Below are 24,307 nucleotides of genomic sequence, written 5' to 3'. Positions count from 1 at the left end.
TCATTGTTCTGGAAAATCATCTTTTTCTCCCCATGCTTGAACATCTGAGAGCAACCTTCCCTCTCACTTATTATGAGGAATCAGATGATATTATTTAAGGCACAAAATTTTGTAAATTTTGCAATCTTATCAACTCTCCACCCCTTATCTCTTCTCTTTTTTTCACAGGTGATTTCTATTCACTACTTTCCAAGCTGCTAGGAGAAAGGGAAGATGTTGTTCATGTGCATAAATATAATCCTACAGAAAAGGCAGAATCAGAGTCAGACCTGGTAGCTGAGATTGCAAACGTAGTCCAAAAGAAGGATCTTGGTCAGTCTGATGCCAGAGAGAGTGCAGAACATGAGAGGGACAATGCTCTTCTTGTCAGAGACAGAATTCACAAATTCCACAGACTAGCATCTACTTTGAGGCCAGCAGAGAGCAGAGTTTTGTCATTACAGCAGCCGCTACCCGGTGAAGGCACCTGGGAACCAGAACACACAGGAGGTGCGTTTAGGGCTTCTTTTAAAGAATAAAATGTGAAACGCTACAATCCACATAAGCAAAATCTGAAGGGAATAAAAATTAATGGGTGAGAAAGCTCATCAATGAAAAGGATTTATCATTAGAAAAAAACATGACTCAGATTTGGGTTGTCAGATATCACCTTTGTTTGAGGAGTTTTTCTTTTTGTTTTGGTCCAGTACTATCAATACGTAAATTCAATCTCTGTTCAGTTGATGAGCCAGAATTACTAAGACCCAAAATCTTTGGATCATATTGGGGAGGGTGGCATATGAAATTCAGGGTAACAGATTCTTTCAAAATCAATATTCTGCATTTAGTTCAATGGGAATAAACTGAAAATTCAAACCTGATATGTAAAGTCCTGGTGTATGGAATGGTTATACACTACCTTCCTTTAAGGTAATTAAATTCCTCTCAGAGGAATCTTACACTTCCAACGTTCTCATCCAATTGACTTGTAAAATGTAACCATTTTTATGACTTTGATTTCTTGAGTTCCATTATCAATTACTATCTTAATTGGAAAGTTGAGTAGTTATAGCTGAAGGGACCTCCAGCAAGTCAGTAACTATCAGATTTATCTTTACTTCTAACCAGGATTGGCTTCTGTAATTAGAGGACAATACCTTATTCCCTTCAGGTTTCTGTACCAGCAAGCTATGGATGCCTCATCTTTGTCTTTAATTGTGTTGTGGCTTCTGTGATATTGATTGTGTTTCATGTTACTTGCTAATGTGGAAAGCCAGATAATACAGCATGTGGAGATAATCCCCGAAAAAGTAACGGATATGCATGCATGGCAGCTGTCCATGCGTGGGCTGGAATGGCACAGGCTGCCAGCTTGATGTTTTCAAATACAGCTTTGCAGGAAGCCATAAATTATTCAACACCCAACTGATTTTTATTTATAATTGAAGAAAATTAGGATGCAGTGCCTTTTGCTAACACAGGAGTTTCAATCATTGACCATTAGGCCTGGCCTAATAGTCTCTATGAGATGTTAAATGGAGCCCAGATTTTTACCTCTTCATATTTAAACAGGGTCAGCCCTGCTCTAACTCCTTCTAAATTTACCTAATAAAACTGTGTTTCTCAAGAGGTGGTCCCTGGACCCTCTTGCATCAGAATCACCTAGGGTGATTATGAAAAATCTAGACTCCTGAATCCTACTGAAGACCAACTGAATTGACATCTCTGAGTATGATGTCTAGAAATCTGCAGTTTATCATGCCCCTATCCGTTTCATAGAAAGACTGGAGTGTCTGTCTGAACGTCTGTATTAAGGACAGTAAATTGTAACCCGAACAGCATATAAATATAAAAGGGAAAGGGGCCTCTTTGGTGAGAATACAATTCTATTCAAGCATGAAGTGTTAGAGTTGCATCCTGCTTTATTCCATGACTTGTCTTTTTTTTTTATTGAAGTATTTATTTTTTATTGAAGTAACATTGGTTTATAACATTATATGTGTTTCATGTGTACAACAGTATATTTTTATTTCTGTATACCCTACAGTGTGCTCACCACCAAAAATTTAGTTTCTAGTTATCTATGACTTGCCTTTATTACTCTTTGATGTGAAATAATATCATGGTCATTTATAGGCATCATAAATGTCAATGTAAAAATCACAGTTTGACTTAAGGAATTGTATTCCTAAAACCTACTTAGTTTTTCTAAGAAAGAAATGCTTAAAATACTCAAAATACACTTACTGGCCAAATCTCCTTATACCTTCCAAGGTAGTCAGAATGGCAGTGACCAGGAAAAAAATGTTTCTCCAGGATCTGGTTCAGAAAGTTTCCTTTCATTTTAAGTATGTGGGTGAATGTCACTGAAATAAATAAAGCAATGAGTTACAGAAACAGAGCACAAATTCTAGTTACAGGAAGAAGATGTGCATGTATTTCCTTTCTGAAATGACTTATTTTAGTGTTACTTCACTGCTCTGATTCAAAATTTTTTAAAAATTAAATGCAAAATAACAAAACTCATATTTAGGTAAGCTATTTCTAAAAGTCTTTTCAATTTTCTTTCACTGTTTACCATAACACTATCTAATATCTAACTTTAATTAAAGAAAAGCACTTAATAAGTGCTATATGTTAACAATAATTATTATAATTGCTACCATTAATGTCAAGTTGGACTAATATTTCAAAAATTTAAACACCAAAGTAGTTGGTGTTTTGTTATTTATTATTTTAATTACTTATTAAATATTAATTATTTTAGCTTAAGTAGCATCCATGAGAGAATTTTCTTGCAATGTGTAGGAAAGCTGCAAAAATTGGCACTCTGAGTTGATAAATTGAGAAAATGACTTGGCAGTGTTCTACCATAATGGGAGTTTGTGGCTCTTCAAATCACTGATCACTTACATTGATCTGCCTTGATGTTTTCCTGTAATATATGACGTACAGTGTGAAAATATGCAACCTGGTAAATTGAGAGGCAAATGCACTCCTTTTTACACTTAACAGTTTGGTTTCTACCGTTAGTTTGACATCTATATTGAGACAGCATTAATAGAGTAGAAAGGAAATCATAGTCTTTATTCTAGTTGCCTTCTGGAAACTAGATTCATTGAAAAATAAATTTAAAACTGCAGACAGCTATTCTCTTGCTGTCAGATCTGATTGGACTACTATTTGCTAGCATATGGAAGCCTGATTCAACATTTGTTACACACCCTTGGACATCAGAAAATACATCTGCATTTGTGTGATGCTTCCCATCAGATAAGAGAATGCACAGAATCTTTAAATATTGTTATGATACATTTACATTTTACTTAATTTCTATGGACAACTTTTTCTTGACTCAGAGTCCATTACTTTTAACATATTTCGGTCATATGCTGACCCCTAGGTTCAAGTCTTATAGAATTCCCAGGGTAAAATAAAGCATTCAGTAGGCTGAATTTTCATCTCTGGAGGAGAGGAGAATAGTGAAAACAAACCCACACATAGCCCTTACTATGAGCCAGGCTAAGTGTTTTAGATGCATTAACTCATTTAATTCTCATAACAACCCTATTTATAAACCCATTTATAGAGGAAGACACTGAGGCATAGAAAGGTCATGCCATGGATCCAAAGTGCCACAGCTCAATAACCCAACATTCAAAGCCAGGCAGGTTTGCTCCAAGTCTTGGTTTTTAATCACTTTATTACTCTGCCTCTCACAATAAAATAAAATAATAGATAGATAGATAAGATAGATATGCTGGTTTTTTCCAATCATCCCATCATCTTATCTACAACTGTAATAACTCTAGGTGTAGATTGCCTTTGGTCATACTTTCTCAATCAATATCCAAACAATTTGACTAAGGTGAGGATTCGTTTGCAGTTAAATTTTTAAAAGAAAACGAACTCTGCTAATACTTCTGAGCCCCTAGTTATGTCTTAATTCTCTTCCTCACTTCACTCCCACTAAATAAGACCTTATAACTATTCCTGTTTTCTTTCTCACTTGAGTATAAATATTTCTCCTATAGTTTCAGTTAATTATAGTTATTGTTGGCACTTCTGATGAATAACAATCCCTGACCAAAATAAGGCATCTTTTCTTCACTAAATGAGAATTTGCAAGTATAGAAAGAGCAACCACTTTATTTTGTTCTTGTTGTTGAAATGTTCTACTGATTTCACTAGGGTCTTTTCCTTAAGATTAAATATGAAGAGCCTTGTTATGGTGAAGTTAAGTCATAGTCCTAGGTTTGAAATTATGTTTTTTCTCAACTTTGTCTGTTAGTCCTTATGTACACAGATAAATGAAAATGCCCTTTTAAATGCTTCTTAATAATTTCATATGAAAGCAGCATTGATTACTAACATTAATCTTTTCTGGAAAGGTGTAATTCATTAATCCTCTTAGTGATTTATTGATACAATTTTAATAGTAATGTTTAATTTTTTTTTGAAAGTAGTAACTTTGTTTCTAAATATATGCTGGAATATGCACAATTACCTTTATTTATAATGAATACAAAGATTCTTCTGAAATAATCCTATCGTTTGACATGTGAATTTAGAGCAGCTGACACTTGGAGTTGGCTTGCCCAAGGTCACATGTAAGAAATTTGTATTTAATTTTCAAATTAAAACTGTAAGTCTACAACATTAGTCATACACTGAATTACTTCTTAGATAAAAACTAAGAGGAATCTGAACTCAAATTTTTAACTTTTCCATGATTGAAAATGTTAAGTTTAAGTTAGAACCCAAATATATTTTGTCATACAATTTTTAATAAGGATTTGAAATATTTGTAATTGAGGATTAGGAAATAATCACCCTTGCTATTGATGACTGAAGTCTTGCCCAAGCCTGTATTTCCTTTTTTATGAATAGAGAAAATGACCTGGGATGAGCCAGTCCTGTTCTAGCATTCTGTGATTCTCTTATAAAGATGGGCAGGGATTGGGAAAACATCAGTATTTATTCCATATCCATACAGCACTAGTCCTCAATGACTGCTTTGTTCTTGATCATTTAATCTTAAAGAGAACAGCCTTTAGCTGCCTAATAATGAAAAAGATGACACTGGAAGCAAAAACATCAATTAACTGAGGTAGTGTTCACAGAAGAGGACGTGAACTCAGTTTTCCTTTAACTATTTTAGAATTTGTAATTAACACAGAGACCTAGGTTTTGAGGTCCTGAAAGTTTTGAGGTCTTGGCTGGGTAATCTTAATAAATGTAAAATGATATTTTTAAATGAAATTCAAAATAATTTAATATAATTTCTCTGAACATTCTTGCTGTGCACAAAATAGTTCTTTGCATTGACAAAAAGAGCAAAGTTTCTTACAGTGTTAACCCTCTTATATATTTCCTCACATATCACCTTTGCTGTTTTGAAAATTTACCAAAAATATATAAATATGTTCTAGATATTTACACTGCTTTTTCTTCTTGAAAATTCCCAACCAAAAGGGATTCTTATAAGTGACAAAATAGGTAAACAACCCATTAGGCAGTGCTTTTTGAGTGCTTACCAATCTAAGATCAGTGATAATTAGGGTTATTCACAGCCAGATTAAGGTTCTTTATACAGTATTTCCAATATTTGATGAAATCCCCATTTGAAGCCAGAATAGTGTATTTACTGATATTTGGGACATTGCATATTTCTATCAGAATTAATATCTCTGCATTGCATATTTCTATCAGAATTAATATTTCTGAATCTTCATGAGCACCTCGCTTCCAGTACCTGTTGGTGGACCACTGAATAGAAAAGTTCCAGGAAACCTGACATTTGTTTATTGTCTTTAATGAAAATAATTAGCCAATTAGCTTTTTTTTCAGTCTCTTCACGGTAGCTTCAGCACAATACTAGGGGTAAAAAGAGGTAGTACAAGTGAACTAAAAGATTATAAGGGTGTTTAAATGCTAGTTGACAACATAAGCAAGTAGAGACTGGAGCATAGAGTTCAATTTAGTGCATTTTTTTGGCCATTACAATGGGCCAGGCCCCGTGCAAGACTTAGTGACAAAACAGTGAATAAGACATGATCCTTGCCCTCACAAAATTCCATCTAGTTGTAGTGGTGCTGGGCCCTGAGAAGCTGATGAAAGCCACTAAATATCTGTATTGTTATGAGGTTCAAGTCTCCCTTGGAGCCCATCCAGAATCTTCAGGAGCTGCTGAATGAGTACAGAATGACCACCGAAAAGACAAGCTGTAACTGAGATGAGAATGAATGAAGTACAACCTGAGATTCAAGCAACTTAAAAATAATTTGAAACATTTTCTTTGGGGAATCCATCCATACGTCTCTAATTATAATACTTATACCCTGCTTCCTGAGTTCACTTTCAGAAACACAGTTTTTTTCATGTCACCCCATGATTGAAAACCTTCAGTGGTTCCCAGTCGCCTATAGTCACAATTTGCATCCTTTTCTCCTATTATGATAGATAATAAGCGTGATAGATGATGAATGCTATTCATCCTAGCAGCCCCATTTACATCCACTGCTGTGCAAATTTAGGCACGCCAGTTATTACTCTGCCCCCTTCTCCCCAACTCAGGAAGACATAGCAAAACACACATGAGTGAGAATGACATTCTTGCGTGCTCTAATATATTTCAGAAGTAAATTATTCCCAAGCTTTGTGCTTTACTGCTATTAATAAAGTACTTGCAGCATACCTCAAAATTAATCACAGTATAGATCAAGACACCACAGCTCAAAACTACATTCATTAATTCATTGTTAAATCCATACCTTCGTGTGCTCTACAAATGTATATTTTCCTTCTAAACTAGATCTTGGGGTCTGTTAATCCTGCCTGTCACTCTCATACCCGCTCCTGACATACACAGATATCCTTAAAGACATACAAATTACGTAAAGATCTTGAAACACATTCTGCAATTATAATCATCCTCACTTTCCATCTTTCTGACTGAAATATTCTCTGCCTACTTCTATATTCAATAAACTTTAAGTGAGAACACCTACCCTCTCCCAGCCAAGCCTCAGGAAGGATTATGGGCCCTTTCCTGTGTTCCTGCACTGTACTGTGTCATAAATATTTGCTTTCTGTTTTTTGTTTGTTTTTTGGTTATTTTTTGGGTTTTTTTTTTTCATTTTATCCTATGAGTCCCTCTAGAACCAAAACCATGCTTTATTTCTTTGTGTCCCCAGAATCTTACATAACACCTTACATAGACAATACACTTAGGGAATATTTGTTGAATATGCTTCAGCAAAGGTTGTAGACACAACTGTTCCAGGCATCCTATTGATTGTGCTGTGTTATTAATTTTTGTTTTAAAAAATTAAATGAGCAAAGGTAAGAATATTTTGAGTGAAAAGTTACTGTTTCCTGTTGTATAGTTGAGAGAATTATCTTAAAGTGTTTACTCTCACACCAGCATCCTCTCAGGCTTTCAGAAGCTGACTGTACAAGCCCTGTGTTTCCCTTTCTTCCTCCAGTCTTTAATGTTTATCTTTGAGGATTTCACTGCATGTTGCCACATCCTCCAGAGTATGGGAAGGAGAAAGGAGACTCAAACTGCTGCTTTTTTACTTCTCAGCATCTCTGTTGAAGCGTTTCAGAGGGAAAGAAATATTGACACTGATACAAAGGATTTCACAGCATCTTCATAACTTTATATCCTCAGTTAATAGAGCTACTCTGTACATGGTACCTCTTTATTCATGAGCATTTTTATAAAAGGGGTTAACAATTGAACCTAGGTATTCTCTAAGTATAAGTGTATTCTGATCAGAAGTGAGAGTGATTGTAAATCACTCAGTCATAGAGTTCCTGTTATGTTTTCCTTTCTTGTGTTAGGAAACAGTGAAATATAAGCAGTGAAAGAATATCTCTCCATTCCCATTGTTATAGGAACACTAAAGTTAGGTGAAATGAGATTGGTATCTTACATAGTTCCTTGTACAAGGTATTATCAATGATGGTTTATTATAAGGTCTAATGTATTCTGAACATCCACAATTTACACAGAAGTTAGATGAGAAAGACAGACACACACAAACACACAGAAACGGGCTTATTGCCTAAGAATACTATTTATTTACAACATTTAAAAGCTTTGTATTAAAATCATGCCATCCATGTTGCCATATTTTTCAAAGATACTAATTTAAAGTAAGAATCTTGTTAAGAAGACTGTCTCAAATTTGCCCCTTAATGGCTTAAGGATAAACTGGTTTTACGAAGCATCTTATCAACAGGAAAAGAGCATATCCCCAAACAAGTTCACAGTCACTTACTTTATTCATAGCTCAGGAGGCTCCTTGGCATGTGCATGTGGTATATTTTATGTAGAGCATGGCTTGATTTTTTTTCTTTGCATCTAGTGACATTACTGCATGAACTTCTTATAATCATTGTGAATCTTCATGAGGTTATACTAGCTTTCTTTTTTACACTAAATGTATGGATTTATCTTTTAGATTTCCATGTAGAAGAGGCACTGGATTGGCCTGGAGTATACTTGTTACCAGGCCAGGTTTCTGGGATAGCTCTGGACCCTACGAATAATCTGGTGATTTTCCACAGAGGTAACCATGTCTGGGATGGAAAGTAAGTACTAATTTTTCCTTGAAGGAGTAAATGAAGATAAAAATAGCATGCATTGCTTTTCATTAAACTGAGAATAATGGTGAGAGAACTATCAAGGTTTTCTTTGAACTTGATTTTTGTGAGCAAAACATATTTGTTCTTTTAGTACATGACTGTGACACATAGAAAAGAGAAAGTCTTGTGCATTTGAAAACAATTAAGGTAGTTTCACAAACTAGTTTATGGAAAGAAGGCAATAAATGTCTGTGATTCTGCCTACTTAGGATTTTGCTCTCTCCCCCTTGAAGCTACCTTCACATTCCTAAGGAAAGTAACATTAAAGGCAGTTAAGACAGTACATGGCTGAGGCATTTCAAGACTTCAGAAAAAGTGCATCATGATCAATGATCAACGAAGAAAGTTACTAGTTGACTACAATAAAGCACTTCATTATTTTCATGTACTGGGTACAGAACCATAGTAAGGCCATTGGACTCTCCCTTTCCATCAGACTGCTCCCTGGCATGATAACAGTGCCTTCTGGAGACTGTAGTTAGAGCAGCTTGGCCACCATATTATAGAAAGAGTCAGTACCTTGGCCTTCACATTTCCATACAGATTAATTTTATTACTCAAATTTGCATTTTTCATGAGCACCGAAAACTTAAAAGAGTAACAAGACTTAAGAATAACACTAAAACTAATATCCCGCTTTTCCCTCTGGGTTTCTCTTTCCAACCTTTTATTCTATCTTCCACTATCATCTTATAGGGAGTTTTGGTAAAAAAGTGTAACATTCATTGAGTGTTTACTGTGCTCCTGTGACTGTTCTGTTTACATAAATTACCTCACAACATTTAGGCACTGTTATTATCATCATCATTCACGTTTTACAGGTGAAGAAACCAAGAGGAAGTAAGTGTTCTGCCCCAGACCTCACAGTTAGCCTGGCAGAGTCAGGCTTCAGTTCCTTTCCATCTGACTCCAGAGTTGGCCTACTTACCCAGTTTGTTAAACTTGCTGCCTTTTAGAGGATTACGAGCACATCTACATGATTGTATTTTTAAAAGCTTATTCCAAAATTTAGCAGGTTATCTTAATTCTCCTGAGTATCCATTTATTCATGTGTTTTAACACAAATCTGCATATGAAGGTAAATTTTTTAATATCTTATGAATTAAGTGTAATGAATCTCTCCTTTCAAGTGTACAACTGTAGGGTTTCATTTGGAAAATTGAGGATCCACATACACAGTTCAATTGTTTTCTTCCTCCATTTTCAGAGATACTGATTAAACTTAGGCTAAGCCTGCTCTGTCACATACGCATGTATGTAGTTTTCTTTGTGTAGTTGAAGATGGAATTCAATTAGCATTTCAAAATAGATTGATAGCTTTGTTACTGTTTAATTGTCCTTTCCAGTTGTCACACTCAAAAATGGAATCTGAGGAAGAGATCAATTCAGAGTTCAAAGCCATCGAACTCAGCATCCCTATTTATACATCTCTGTTACATCATCTTAGTCATTATTGAACATCTAATGATATTTTCACAAGCACTTTCAAAAGCAAACTATTACTATTCATTGTAGCATATTCTTCATTTTAATGAATATTGCTACATTTTCCGCATGGATTTCTAGCCACATTTTACCAGACGAGAAAATTACAGCATCATTTTCTCCCATTGATACTGTTTCAGCTGGCAAAGCTAAATCGGACAAAGTCCAATTTTCCATTTTAATGTGATATTCATTCCAAGTAAACAGCAGAGGCTGGAATAGTTTAATAGAAAAAAATAAAAAGGGATCTGTAAAGGCCAGCTTGGGGTAGATGACACAAGACTGTGAAACAAGAGCCACATAAGAACATTTTCTGGGACATATATGGCCGTCCTAGCTGAAGACCTGCTTTTTCCTGGCCTCTTGCTTTCATCTAGATAACCAGTATCATGTGTAAATAGATTCCAGTTCCATTACCAAAGCCCCAGTGTGTTTACCCTGATAAATGGCACTGACAAAGGGCCAAAAATGCAAGACTTTTTCAGGGCAGTCATGCTGATTTAACTCATTAAATCTGTTTCTTCTTTCTTCTTCTTCTTTTTTATCTTTCAGGTGTAAGAATATTTGTTATCTCTCTTTCCTTCTGCCTCTCTTGTATTTCCTGTTGGCCTCTAGCAGCCTTTGCAATCCATGGTTGTGAGGAAGTTCTCTTCTGGCACTCGGATCTCTGCTTTTAACACTGTCTGCTTTAATATTCATAAAGGGAATAAGAAGTGGATTACTCTGTTAGTTATTTTGTAGGAAAATAGATTCGGATGTGTGGGCCCTGCTCGTTGAATGGTCATACATGACCATCCTTCCTACATGTATTATAAGTTGCATTATATAGAATAGACAACGTACATAATTTTTCTTTTTCCTCATTGACTATCCAAGGATTATACAAAGAAAAAGACAGCACTTTCCAGAAAAATTTATTATGTGCTAGTGAGAGACAATGGAAATTAAAAATGGGGTGGAAATTGCATTCTTGTTGCTACCACTGTTTGGATAGAAAGATGAGAAATCCTGTATTAATTTTCCTCAGAATCTTTCCCATCCTGATACTTCTCATGTTCGCAAAATTATAAGTTCCATAAGGCTAGAGCTTGTTCTAAATCAAATCTTAGTAGTCTATATCCCCTAATTTTTTGTAGTTGATCATTCTTTAAGTATCAGACAGTACTTGGAGTTAATAGTAATCCCTAATTAATACTCAGTACTCAAAGCTCTTTTGATATCATCACAAAAACTGTCTTTATAAGTAGTATTACTCTTCATTTCTACCTGATAGCCTTGATCAACTCTTACTTTTCTACTTAATCATGCTAAATAAGCATAGCAACAAAATAATAATAGTAGTAATAATAATAATGATGATGATAAAACACTTACCCTCCTGAAAGATGACTGTCAACTCCCTTTCTCAATTTGATTTCCATTTTCTTCCCTGTCAGTATGGCTTCTTCTAGTTAAAATAGGAAATGCCTATTACCAGCAGGGTGTAATGAAACTTTAAAGAGCCTCTTGTCTGCCCTGGTGCTCGGGCGGCATGGCAGCTAGAGCTCTTTAAATGCCTCCCAGCAGGAGCTGGGTAGCTCCTGCCTCAGTAACAGCTGTTCCTCGGTCTCTGTCAAAATCACCACCATTGTCAGAGGCTTGCTTCTTGGCCTTTCTTTTATTTATCTCAGCTATGGCTGAGGTTCTGCTGTGCAGGCTTCACATCACATACCCTCTTAAGTAAATCATGGGTTTTATCCCTAATTTTTAGGTGCTAAAAGGTGTTTTCATTATACCACTTGTCATTTCTTCACATGCAGTTGGAAGGGATTTTGGAAGTTTTATCACTTGTAATTCTTTCCGTAACCAATAAGGGAGAAAACCCAACACAAACTAGCTTAGGAAAAGAAATTTATTAGTTTGTATAAATAAAAACTTTAAGGGTATGGTAGCTCAAACGACACCACCAGCACCTATTTAACACAATTTTCTCCTGGTTGGCTCCATTCTTAGACCCTGATTGATCTTTCTCCCCACTTGCAGCTTCAGAATTATAGAAGAGGTAGTCTATTTCCCTGATGTAGGTCAACAGGAGATCCTTAAATGGAGACTTTCAGTGTTCTAAAACACTGTCAGTGTTCTACCTGACTTTAGGTCATATTTCTCGCATCCTAAACCAGTCACTGTGGGCAGAGGAATGAAATCCACTCTTTTTTTTTTTTTGCGGTACGCGGGCCTCTCACTGTTGTGGCCTCTCCCACTGCGGAGCACAGGCTCCGGACGCGCAGGCTCAGAGGCCATGGCTCACGGGCCCAGCCATTCTGCGGCATGTGGGATCTTCCCGGACCAGGGCACGAACCCGCGTCCCCTGCATCGGCAGGTGGACTCTCAACCACTGCGCCACCAGGGAAGCCCTGAAATCTACTGTTTGGCTTAGCCTAACTTTTTGTTCTATCCTTGGAATGTGAGAGTAGAGTTGACATTATCAAAAGCAAGTGGACTGAGAGTGAGGCTCAGAATGTTGGGTCAACTAAAGAAAAACTGAGGTTTCATTAGCACAAAATGGGGCAGTAGACCCTGGGCACCCAGAATAGCAAATGTCCACCAGAGAGCTCATCTCCAGCTTCCTGCTGGGACATCTGTAAACAAAATCTTCCATAGTCATCTGGAGCTTGAACTCTCAGTGCCAACAAATGCCCTAGATATGAGACATACTTTCCGGTTATGGGACTCATCTAGATGTCATAAAGTTCTTCATTATGTTAAACTCACATCTGTGTCCTGTAACTTCACCTTCATGACAGCCAAATGCAAAGTGAATTTACTCCCATTTATTCATGTCAATTATTTGCATATTTAAAGAAAGTCTTATCTTCTCCAGACTAAATATCCCCCAGGCCCTCAGCCAGTCTTCATACTGACATGATACTTTCATCTGAAGGTGCTCTGGTTTCTCAGTCCTTTAAAGTGTTTGGTTGAGAAGTGGCCACAATACCTCATGTGTTAGCTGATCAGCCATGCAATTACTTTCCTTGATGTGTATTCTAGATATCTATTAGTGTAAAAGGGTTCTGTTCACTTTTCTTCAGCAGTCATATCTTGTGTTGCCTTGTTACTCTGTGTTGAATTTGTAATCTACTAGAATCTCCAAATGTATTTCATGAAATTGTGCTGAAGTTTTTACTGGAAATTTATACTTATGCAGTGCTTTAAAAACACTGAATTCAGGATTTTATTCCAATTACATTTCACTCATTAGGTTTAGCATTGCTTCAATTTACAGATATTATTTTATTCTTAATTAACCAGAGAATGAGCTGTCCCTTCCAGCCTGGTATTAGGTCTGTTTGATGAGCTTGCCTTTCACATCTTTATACATGTTGTTTATAAAATTGAATAGTTGAATGATTGGTTTAGCAAGTTTTGTCCTTAGAGGTGTGGTCTTCTGGGAATCTTCTCCCATTTGCCCTCCAAAAATTTGTTCACAAACCACCTCTTCATCAATGTTTTATGGAACCTTGTGAGGTTCTATTGTTTCAGAAATCTATCTGCTTTCTCACTTTCATAAAAATCAGTTCAAGATTTGCCTCCCTAGTTTTCTGGAGTCTCTGTTAAGATATATCTGCTTGAGGTCCTGCTTCTGTATCTGCAAATTCTTTCATACCTTAAGAATTAATTGGGCCTGGAAAATTGAACTCAAAATGACTGAGTGGTACCTTAGTATCTTCACATCTGAGAGAAAATTGTAAGGAGTTCTACAAAAAGAATGTTTCCATAGTCTACCCTTTTCTCTCATATTGCCATTTCCAGTTTTACTCAAGCCATTTTCTTCCAGTTTTATGCCACTTTCTCTGATTCTTCTTGGCTATGTGACTATTCTTCCTATCTCTTCTACATCTACAAATTAAATTTGATAACTAGAGGGGAGATTCTCCAGTCCAGTGAGGTCAATCCTAGTAAGAGAAAACCACATGTTTTTGAAGACAGGAGACCTGGGTTTGAATCCTGGTTACCACCTCCTACCTTTGAGACCTGTATCAAGACATGTGAACTCCCTGCCTCTGTTCCCTAGTCCAAAAAAATGAAGACTTTAAAAAGTGCATCACTCTGTTGAGTAACAAAAAGCACTTTGTTAAGTGACTCATTCCCAGTGGCCTTATTGATGGAACAGAGCCCAGTGCTGTGATACCTAGTTCTTTGTTCTTTTCATCCCTATTTGAGATGTCTCTAGTGGTAGGTCCATCAGGACACTAAATAGTCACACTGGTTTCTTTTCCTACCTTTTTTCTTCCTCACAGGAATTTTTCAATGTGTATATATTCAGAAGTAAGTGTTTTTAACATAGTATTAAATTATATTCCATTTAAAGTCTTTGGTCTTATTATGGTATGTCTTTGCTTTCCTAATGTTGAGGGTACATTTCCACTTATTTTCTCACTTGAAAACCTATGGTCCTTTCTCCAGCCTCTTAATTTATATAATTACAACATTATATTTTACTTCTGTCTTCAGTTGCTATTATTTATTTTGCATTTCCTTAATTTTGATTGATGGCACAGAAGTTTATTGTCTCCCTATTCTAGTTCCTTTGTGTGAGAATATTGCAAAGCATTTCTTTTCATCCTTATCTAAACTGTTTGATTAGCTGCTAATGTGCAAAATCATTAATGGGGGATTCAAATTGCTAAAATAAAGAACTGATGGATTCCAGCCCACAGCCCGCAGTTCAGTCTTTTCCGCTGAGTGCTTTTTCAGAGAAGCAAACAGAAATCAGCAGTGCTCCAGGCACTATGTGAAATGTGCAGGGTATTATTATATCCTGTAAAAAGTTAAATGTGGTTGAAATAAAGACCTCTCTGCAGCATATAATGCAGGGTAGCTGCTTTAGAACACTAAATAAGCAGTTTGCTATAGCAACAGTGTATCCAGCTCTGTAATCTGACATCTGTTTGTGAACTATTAGAGCGTTACTTTTCTTTGAATTAGAAAAGAGTTTATAAATTACTTTATTTGGCAGATTTAATGTGAGTGTGTGTGTGTGTGTGTGTGTGTGATTTTCCCATTTCAGAAAAACATCAATTCCTTTTATTACTTGCCCTGTGTAACTGCCAGGGGCCAGCTGTTAGTTGCATGAGGCTCCAGTGATCCCAAGTGAAAGGATTAGGGCTCATCAACCAATCCACTGAGGGACTGAATGTCCCTTGATGCTGCCAGTTTAAACATATAGACATCTGGTAAATGGTATCACAAAAGATTTTCAGTGAAACGGTTGGGCCTATTGTGGTTAATTCCTTAAAGCTATGATCTTTCTAAGAATTCTAGAATGTTATTATTTGTTATTTATGTTACTGAAGTAAATTAGTATGTTCAAATGATGCTAATATCAGTAAATTCAAGAACTTGCCTAATCACTGAGATCCTTAATGGATATGGGGAAGTGTAGTAATACTATGACTAATAATCATAGAGCCAAATACCATAGGAAAAGTGGTTAGTCTAAAGCATCACATAAAATGCCCTCTGTACATGCTAATGACATGGGAGTAATTTGTGATAATAAAAAAAACACTAAAAAACAAACCATATTATTAGTTGTTACATTGTAATGAGATACTAAGAAAAAAATCTTGATAAGTTGAGAGATCTGATATTTTCTGTGTATCCAAATTTTTATTATCAAAATCTGATTTATTTACTCTGTAGCTTATTTACTTTGTTACTTATTTTTCTTTTGGCTTTCATTTGCTATTTCACAATTTATTATAACATCACCAAAAAATGGTTAATAAAATAAAAGAGTATGATCCTCAAATTAGTTAATTTTGCTATTTTTCCCACCATTAGAAATCTGACATTTCTAGATTGTGAGTATAGATGCCCACACACAATTTAGGTTTGTGACAGCAAAATATCAACTACTTGATACATTTTTTTCTGTATTCATGAGCAGTGCAGAACAGTACCATTGATAAAGGATGTTTTCACTTACCTACGCATCAGCTACAACATTTCATTCGATCTGACTAGCATTGGGACTGTGAGTCGGGGTTTATTTATGTTTCTTCCTTGACATAGCTTGTTTTCTTGGAAGCCAAGCTCAATATCGCAGGTTCTTGACTTTGAGCTTACATGGCTGCCAGAGAGTAATTTAAACTAGAGTTTGCATTTTTAAATATTTAAGTGTCTGGAGAAATAAGCTGAAGCTATAAAAAACATGATTTAAATTAGAGGAGGTCAACATATGCTCTTGAACATGGGGGTGGGGAGATGTACTTTCTCTCCATCATAAGTTGTAGGAATGTTATTTCCTAAAATAGTAGGACCAGAGATTTAAGACTGATGGTGAATATTTAAGTGAATGACAAGACAGACCAAAGAATTGCTGTTGCTGCAACCTATTGCTTGGGGAAATCATGAACAAGTATATATGTCAGGCTTCCTCTATGGTTTGTCATTTTGCAGATAAGAGATATGGAATTAGGTATGCTGAGGTCTGATAGGCTCCAGTTTTATCAAGATATGCAATAGGCAATTGGACTGCCACTGTTATTAGCTGTCACTGGTGGGTCAGAACACTGTCTGCATGTCAAGTGGATAGCACTTAGTAAGAATTATGAGGACTTGGTAACTTTCCATATTACTAACTCCTAGGTGGGGGTGGGGTGGAGAAGTAATGTACTAGTATATTCCATGCCCAAGTAAATAAACTGCAAGAATAAATGAAAATTTTAGGAAATACAAAATGGAAAGGGAAATCTAAGTATAATCAGTGGATTTTATCAATATCAATATCCTGGTTATGATATTGTACTGTAGTTGTGCAAAATGCTACCATGGAGGAAACTAGGTAAAGTGTACACAGAATCTCTCTGTATTATTTTTTCTTGCAACTGCATGTAAATCTACAGTTATCTCAAATTTTCTTTAAAAAAAAAAAGGGAAAACAAATTTTAACTCCTTAAAGTCAGAGAAAACATAATTTTCACATTATTTAAATTACCATTATGCCACTACAAATCATGAAATGTTTCTGAATAATGAGAAATATGACTTAGGTCTTAAAAGAAATGATAAATGAAGAGACTTTATCCTATTACATATGAATATAAAACTGTAACATACTATGAGTCTTAGACATACTGAACTTAAGTTATCCAGTATCATAGACAAGTTGTTAAAAATATAGATCACTGATGGTTGAATCCAGTACCTTTGTTTTCTAGGGGAATTGGTATGATGTTTTTAGTACAGAAAGTCACATTGAAAATACAGTTTCAGATATAGGATAAACTCTGGTGTTTCATAGTACTGAGAAAGAGTTACTTCACGTTTGCTCTTTACCAGTGTCTCCTGATTTAATAATACCTTGTATATTCTTACATTGGTTCGAACTAATAAAATTTTATATTTCAGTTTAATAGTGATCTCATGACTGTCTTATAAAATCTGCTCTGTTAGTGATGTTACTTCCATTTTGTTAACTTAGGTATTTTTTTTCTAGGTACTGGTGTGTGGTTTTAACTACACGTAATAGCGTATGTAAGCAATATTACTTAAGTTTTAGGTCGAGAAAGCTGAATCAATATTTTTTATTCAGTTGAATGCATCATTAATAAGAACTGCTTCAGGGACTTATTAGTATCTTTCAGGAAAAAAATACCCAAAAGACTATGACAGTCAAGAAGCTCAAATAATTGTGATGTATATTTTTAATGGCAAGAGAATGTAATTTTGAAATGTTTGTTCTCCTACTGGGACTTTGCATAAGTAATACTAACCAACTAATCAATAGAGGTATGACAGATTTGAGCAGTCTGTCGCCTTCCAAATTTGCAAATGTCTTTCCATAAATATTTAATATTATTCAGATTCTTTTGCTTCTACAGTTGAACTACAAAATATTAATAGTTTTTTTCACAGACTTGTCTGATTCTATAAGGGAAATTCTATTTTACAGAAATATTCATCTGGCAAAATATATATATTATATATTTTTATGCCCCCCAACACCCACACACATATGGCTTAACTATGTGCTGATCAATTCCTTGCTTTTGAAAATATAAGTTAGTCTCTTGGCGCTTTGTATATTTTCCTCTTTCACATAAGCTTACATTAGAAGAGCTTATCTTTGTTATTTATCCCAAATAATTTCCAAAACAGGTATTTAAATAAGTACAATGTCTGTGATAACTGTCAACTTAAAGAAAGATACTACTAACAATTCAGATAGAAATATAAATGAAAAATATATATAAACATACATGTTCATAATATTTTATAATAACCTGGAAGGTACAGAGTTAAAAAAGCAGAAATTGTCATATTCATTTTAGTGTTTACATTAATTATTATATAGATGTCCATTTTGTACTTACAGAAAAATTGTTATATGGAGAAAGTTTTATGTCTCTAAACACATTTTTGTTTCAAGAATCAATTATGGTTTATATTTTTGAAATATTTTGAACATTCCGTTCTACATCCTAAAATATGTATTTGCATGTTGTACCTACAGCAAGTAAAATAGCAAACATAGTTTTGATCACTATCCTTCCTGCTATCATTTACACTTTCCTTATCATTGCACAAAAAGTTGTTATGCCTTTTGTAGTTTGAAAGAAAATAACTATTGAATTAAAACATTTTGAAGAGCCTTTGAAAAAAATTAGTTACTTTAAGAGTTCTAGGTAGTGTTTCTCAAAGTCTCATGTGAATATGACTCACCTGGGGATCTTGTGAAAGTGCCGATTCATATTTGGTACGTCTGAAACCTTGCATCTCCAGGCGCTGCCCATGCTGCTGCTCCACTGACCATTCACTAGTTCTTCAGGCTAATGGTATATCTGAAGTGTGAAGGGCAAAGAGTCAAAGAGTGAAGTCAGGCGCATCTGAGCCCTTCTCTTGATTCTCTATTTAAAATCTCAAGTGAATGGTCTGCATTTCTCAAGTTCACTGATGTTTCTGATTGGTTTATTTTCCATTCTAATGCTTTTTTTTTTTTTTTTTTTAGTTCTTTTGACAGTAAGTTTATTTACCAGCAAAGAGGTCTCGGGCCAATTGAAGAAGACACTATTCTTGTCATAGATCCAAATAATGCCGCAGTACTCCAGTCCAGTGGAAAAAATCTGTGAGTTAAATTACTTGACTATCTTTCATTTTCTAAAGAGGTGGTTCTAAACCCTGACTGAATATTAGAATCACCTGGGACGCTTCCAAAAATTAGATTGAGATTTAGTCTGGGAGCGGGCCCAGGTATCAAAATAGTAGTTTGAAAGCTCCCCAGGTGATTCTAGTAGGTAGTCAAGCTTCAGAGAGAATTGATACACATGCTAATGAAGTGACTTGCTACTCAGCTAGATCTGAAGGATAAAAAAAAAAAAATTCTTGAGCAGAAAAGTTACATAACCAAATTCACCAACCAATCACCATTAAGAAAAAAGCCTTCTCTCTTCCCATCTCAAAGTGAAGACTAAACAAATGTCACTTTCAGCTTTCCATAGCATGCATAGGTAATTTGACTTTGAAAGCTGCTCATTATTTGGTCTTATTCCTAGATGGCATTTGGCAGCCAAAAAAAGTTGGCTGATATTCATGGTCATTGAAAGAAAGGGACACCTGCTTACAGAGTGTCCACAACAGCTATAACCTGGCAGCGTTAGGAGCTATACCCTACTCCATCTGCTTAGGCACAGGGAAAGCCAGCTTCTTTGAAAGGCGGGGAGCCATCCACTTTGAATGCAGCTGCTTATGGAGATGGTAATAATTAGCTTTTTATAGGATTCTAAGATGGTGAGTCAGGGGCCAACTTCTAATATACCAGCCCCAGCACTCATTGTGTCTGAACCTGTCTCTTCAGTGCTCTACCCATTAATCAGAAGCATCTCATTCCAGAAAGGAATTAAAGAGGAAGGCAGAGCAACTGCTGCTAAATCAGCTTGGCCAACAGTGGGGTTTCTATGTTGAAAGCAAATCATAACTCTCACATTCAGTCACCAAAAGAGAGATCTAGTTCAGTTTATTAGTCAAGATCAGGGTGTTACATTCTTGGCTCATGAAAAAAAAAATCTGTGATTACAACACCTTGCAAAGGCTAGAAGCTGACGAACGTAGCTTGTGGATTGTCAGTTTTGACCACAATCACATTAAGACATTGTCCATGTGTTTTTAACTCTGTCCAAGTTCCTTAAGCCTGTGAGTCTCTGTCCACGTTACAGTTCTTTTATCCAGGTCGTTCCAATTGATTTGTTAAACAGATTAACCTTCTCTAATGATTATCCAGCACACCACTTCTCTTTGCTCAGATGATCACAGCCCATGTCTGCTGGAAGTTGTTTTCTTTGGGTTTTACTGTCTTTAGTAGGTACTTTTAAAGCTTTTCAGTCATATATTTAATATTTTATATTAGTACAGCATTATATTACCTTGCAGCATATTTAAGCAGCATATTCAAACCATATAAATCCATTTATAATTCTCTAGACAATTTGTTTTATACACATTTCTTTATGATCTTAGAACTTGTTTTCAAATTGATGTTACTTGTGTTATTTAATATACCATACTTTATAATATTTGTAATTGATACGTAGGCTTCGTGTATAGATTTTTAGATGGTTAAATACCGCTTAAGATTTTTCACAAGGAGGTCTCTCCTTGTGGGTATTTTCATTTAACAATTCATTTTGGTCTTTTCTTTAGTAATACAGGTATACATTTATCAGTTTTTAAATTTATATTGCCTTTACAAATTAATTAGCAAAAAAATGTCCTCTCATGTATGCTTTGGGAGTAATTATATAATTAAGACAATTATCTTTATTTTGCAGGTTTTACTTGCCACATGGCTTAAGTATAGATAAAGATGGAAATTATTGGGTCACAGATGTGGCTCTTCATCAGGTAATCTTCCATTTGGCAGTTATTCAAATAGAAGTTAATGAAGTTATGCTTTCAAAACACTCTGGAGTTGTCTGGGTCTTTTTTTATTTTATTTTATTTATTTTTTTACACAGCAGGTTCTTATTAGTTATCTGTTTTACACATATTAGTGTATATATGTCAATCCCAATCTCGCAGTTCATCCGACCACCACCACCCCCTGGGTCTTTCTTTGTGACCCAGAAAGTTTATAGCAAAAGAATGGAACAGCCATGTCTGAAATGGTGCTTTTAGAACTCAGTGCTAGGAAAAACTTACATGTAAATGATCAAGTCACCCTTCTCTGTGTGGCTGGCAGGAATCTTAGGGCCAGATGTGAAGCTTCACTCTACTAACTGTTTGGTTTCTCCCAACCTCCTTAGGTTCCATATCTGCTTTTCTTTCCTCTGTCCCCAGGTCTTAGTTCTTTTTTTTAATCACTTTATGTGTTTTATGTATTTTTCTTAAGCTACCTTAATCTTCTATAAATTGAGCCAAAGTCTCTAGTATATACGTTTATATGTAAAACAGCAAATCTTTGTTCTTTTTAAAGGAAGTTATATTTCCATTAGGGTATATATCATAATGTCTTTCCCTTAAAAGATAAGCTCATGTTTAATACCTGTTTAATGAGTAGATGGGAAAGAAGTAGGAAAAGAAACTAGAGCTCAGAAGGCATAGCTAGTCTTCAAACATCATCTCAGTAAACATTTATTGCTCTTGTATTGTCTGGAGAGCGTTCTACTATTAGCTAAGGAAAGACAAAAAGGAAGTGTAGGGATGGGTGGAACAGGACATCCATACTAGTCTCCATTCACCACTAATGACCTGGATGACCTTGGGCAGGTCCCTTAATCTCTATAAGCCTCATTTTTCATATGAAGGAATCAGACCAGATGATTTCTAGAGTCCCTTCCAGTTCTGAAAAGTACCTGCTTTTAAATAAGTCTCTGAAAGCTTACACTCTGATTGCCTTAGTCAGGTGGGTGGGTGTCAGTTATAACCATGCAAAGTGGGTAAGGCTTTTGTTCTTTTTTTAAAAGGTGTTCAAACTGAATGCAAACAATGAAGAAGCCCCTCTGTTAATCCTGGGAAAGAGCATGCAACCAGGCAGTGACCAGAATCACTTCTGTCAACCTACTGACGTGGCTGTGGATCCAGACACAGGAACCATCTATGTATCAGATGGTTACTGCAACAGTCGGATCGTGCAGTTTTCACCAAGTGGAAAGTTCATCACGCAGTGGGGAGAAGGTACTCAGTAAGACTCTTGATCTCTCATTATAATTATTGGCCAACATCATTAGGAACAAGAGATTGGCCACCCCTCACATTCTTTAGGATGTAATTGTCCCCTGGAGTGAGGAAAACAGGGCCTCCTTATGCATCCAGTTGGCTGTACTCACACACACACACACACACACACACACACACACACACACACACACGAGTCTTATAAGAGGAAAAAGAATGCTTCTACCCAAAAACTTTAAAGTTTTTCCAAATAGGGAGAAAATCTGTAATGTGTTTGTGGGTAAGAGATATTAAGTGCTTTAACTTCTTTTTCCCCTGGTTCCAGATACTTAGTGGTTTACTATCATGAATTTTGAAAATTATAAAACTTTAGAGTCAGACTTTGGGTGATTTTACAAATTGTAAATCTGAGGTTTTTCTTTGTTCTGTAGAATCTACTGAGAGCAATCCTAAACCAGGCCAGTTCAGTGTTCCTCACAGCTTGGCCCTAGTGCCTCATCTGGGCCAATTATGTGTGGCAGACAGGGAAAACGGTCGGATCCAGTGTTTTAAAACTGACACCAAAGAATTTGTGCGAGAGATTAAGCATGCGTCATTTGGAAGAAATGTATTTGCAATTTCATATATACCAGGTATTTCATCTTTATTTTTTGTGTTTTTTCATACTACACTGTATTCTTAAAAAGTGTTTGTCTTATCTTAATACGCTCTTATTGTAATTTTTTTATTAAGGGATTGAAGATGACTTATATATCAGATCTTAAAATTTTTAAAACTGTTAGTGCATTGTACATCATTTTCAACTCAAGTGCCACTGTTCTTTATCTGGAAATAATGAAGAACTCAAAAGATTTAGCAACTGTTTGTGATAGATTAAAAAATGGTTCCCAAACGTTGATTTTTATTTTTCCTTAATTATGGTCATTTGCTTTAGTTATTAAATGATTAATATTATGTCTTTACACATCATCAACAGATGGTATATGTTGATAAAACCAGTATTCAAAATACTTCTGCTTCACATTTTTTTAAAGAGTGTCAGCCAATTTTTTTAAGATAAATAGGTGATGTAAGTGAGGCTTATGTGTAAATGTCAGGAGAAATGATCAATGAAATCTGGAATTTTTTTCTCATTTTCAAAATAGATTTCTTGACTTAAAGAAACTCAGAAAAATAATCCAAACTTACAAAGTAAAGTTCATTTAATTCATATTAAAAAATAAGTTAGCATAAGATTTCTTTATATCATGAATACTGAACAACTGAAAATATATTTCTAGAATTTATATACAATTTTTGCAATTACTTAGTAAATATATCTATACCTATATTAAAGTTGCATTACCTACATGGTTATCACTATAATATTTATATTTCTTATGCTATTAAAGTTGTGTATGGCTACTATCTTCTGAGGCAGCCCCCAATTTATTTAGGACATGGAATAAAGAGACTCAAGTGACTGAAATAGGAACAAGTTTGGCTTCACTAAGGAATAAGTAATAAAGGACTCATTAATGTCAATGAAAGATAAATTCTCGTGTTCGTTTTTACCTCATATTTAAAGAATAAATTTGGCAAGACCATTTACTTAACAAAGAGGGTGATCCAGTTCATAATGAAAAAAAATAAATCAAATATGAGGAGAAAAACAATCAGGAGAAAAGATGAGAGGAAATCTGGTTAAAAAGAGAATCTCAGCAAAAGACAAAGTGTATTATAATTGGAATCCTCTCTACAACGTTACACAATAGTAATTGATGTTGATAGTGTTGATTTTTTCTTAATATGATGTGCTAAAGACCCCTATCCTGAAATCCTTAGAGAAAGATGAAAAACTCTTCAACACTGGTTTAGTATTGTGTATATTTTAGTGTTTTAATTCTTTAAAACATAATATTCAATCATCTGAAGTATTTATTTAACCAAAACATCACAGTTTCCATTATTTTGGATAAACACTACTATACTAAGAAATATAATTTTACTTCAAAGAGTATTCATGGAATTAATATAAAAAGATGGTCTAATTTTT

The 24,307-nt window shown here is 35.2% G+C and overlaps 1 protein-coding gene across 16 annotated transcripts in view; it reads left to right on the top strand.

The window, feature by feature from the left end:
* PAM (peptidylglycine alpha-amidating monooxygenase) overlaps positions 1-24,307 on the top strand; it is a 286,118-nt gene that overhangs the window by 243,832 nt on the left and 17,979 nt on the right. For 11 of the 16 annotated variants that reach the window (XM_033408473.2, XM_033408469.2, XM_049707362.1 and 8 more), the window contains 6 exons: positions 169-489; positions 8,451-8,580; positions 19,112-19,228; positions 20,928-21,000; positions 22,062-22,272; positions 22,704-22,904. In XM_033408473.2, the coding sequence (XP_033264364.1) occupies positions 169-489; positions 8,451-8,580; positions 19,112-19,228; positions 20,928-21,000; positions 22,062-22,272; positions 22,704-22,904 (1,053 nt within the window). The remainder of the gene's footprint in view (positions 1-168; positions 490-8,450; positions 8,581-19,111; positions 19,229-20,927; positions 21,001-22,061; positions 22,273-22,703; positions 22,905-24,307) is intronic. The other 5 variants (XM_033408481.2, XM_033408480.2, XM_033408477.2 and 2 more) reach the window with 1 other exon arrangement.

The sequence above is a fragment of the Orcinus orca genome, chromosome 3 (genome assembly GCF_937001465.1).
Source record: "Orcinus orca chromosome 3, mOrcOrc1.1, whole genome shotgun sequence".
Lineage (NCBI taxonomy): Eukaryota > Metazoa > Chordata > Mammalia > Artiodactyla > Delphinidae > Orcinus > Orcinus orca.
Note: the sequence above shows the minus strand (reverse complement) of the source record. Positions and strands in the feature narration are given on the sequence as shown.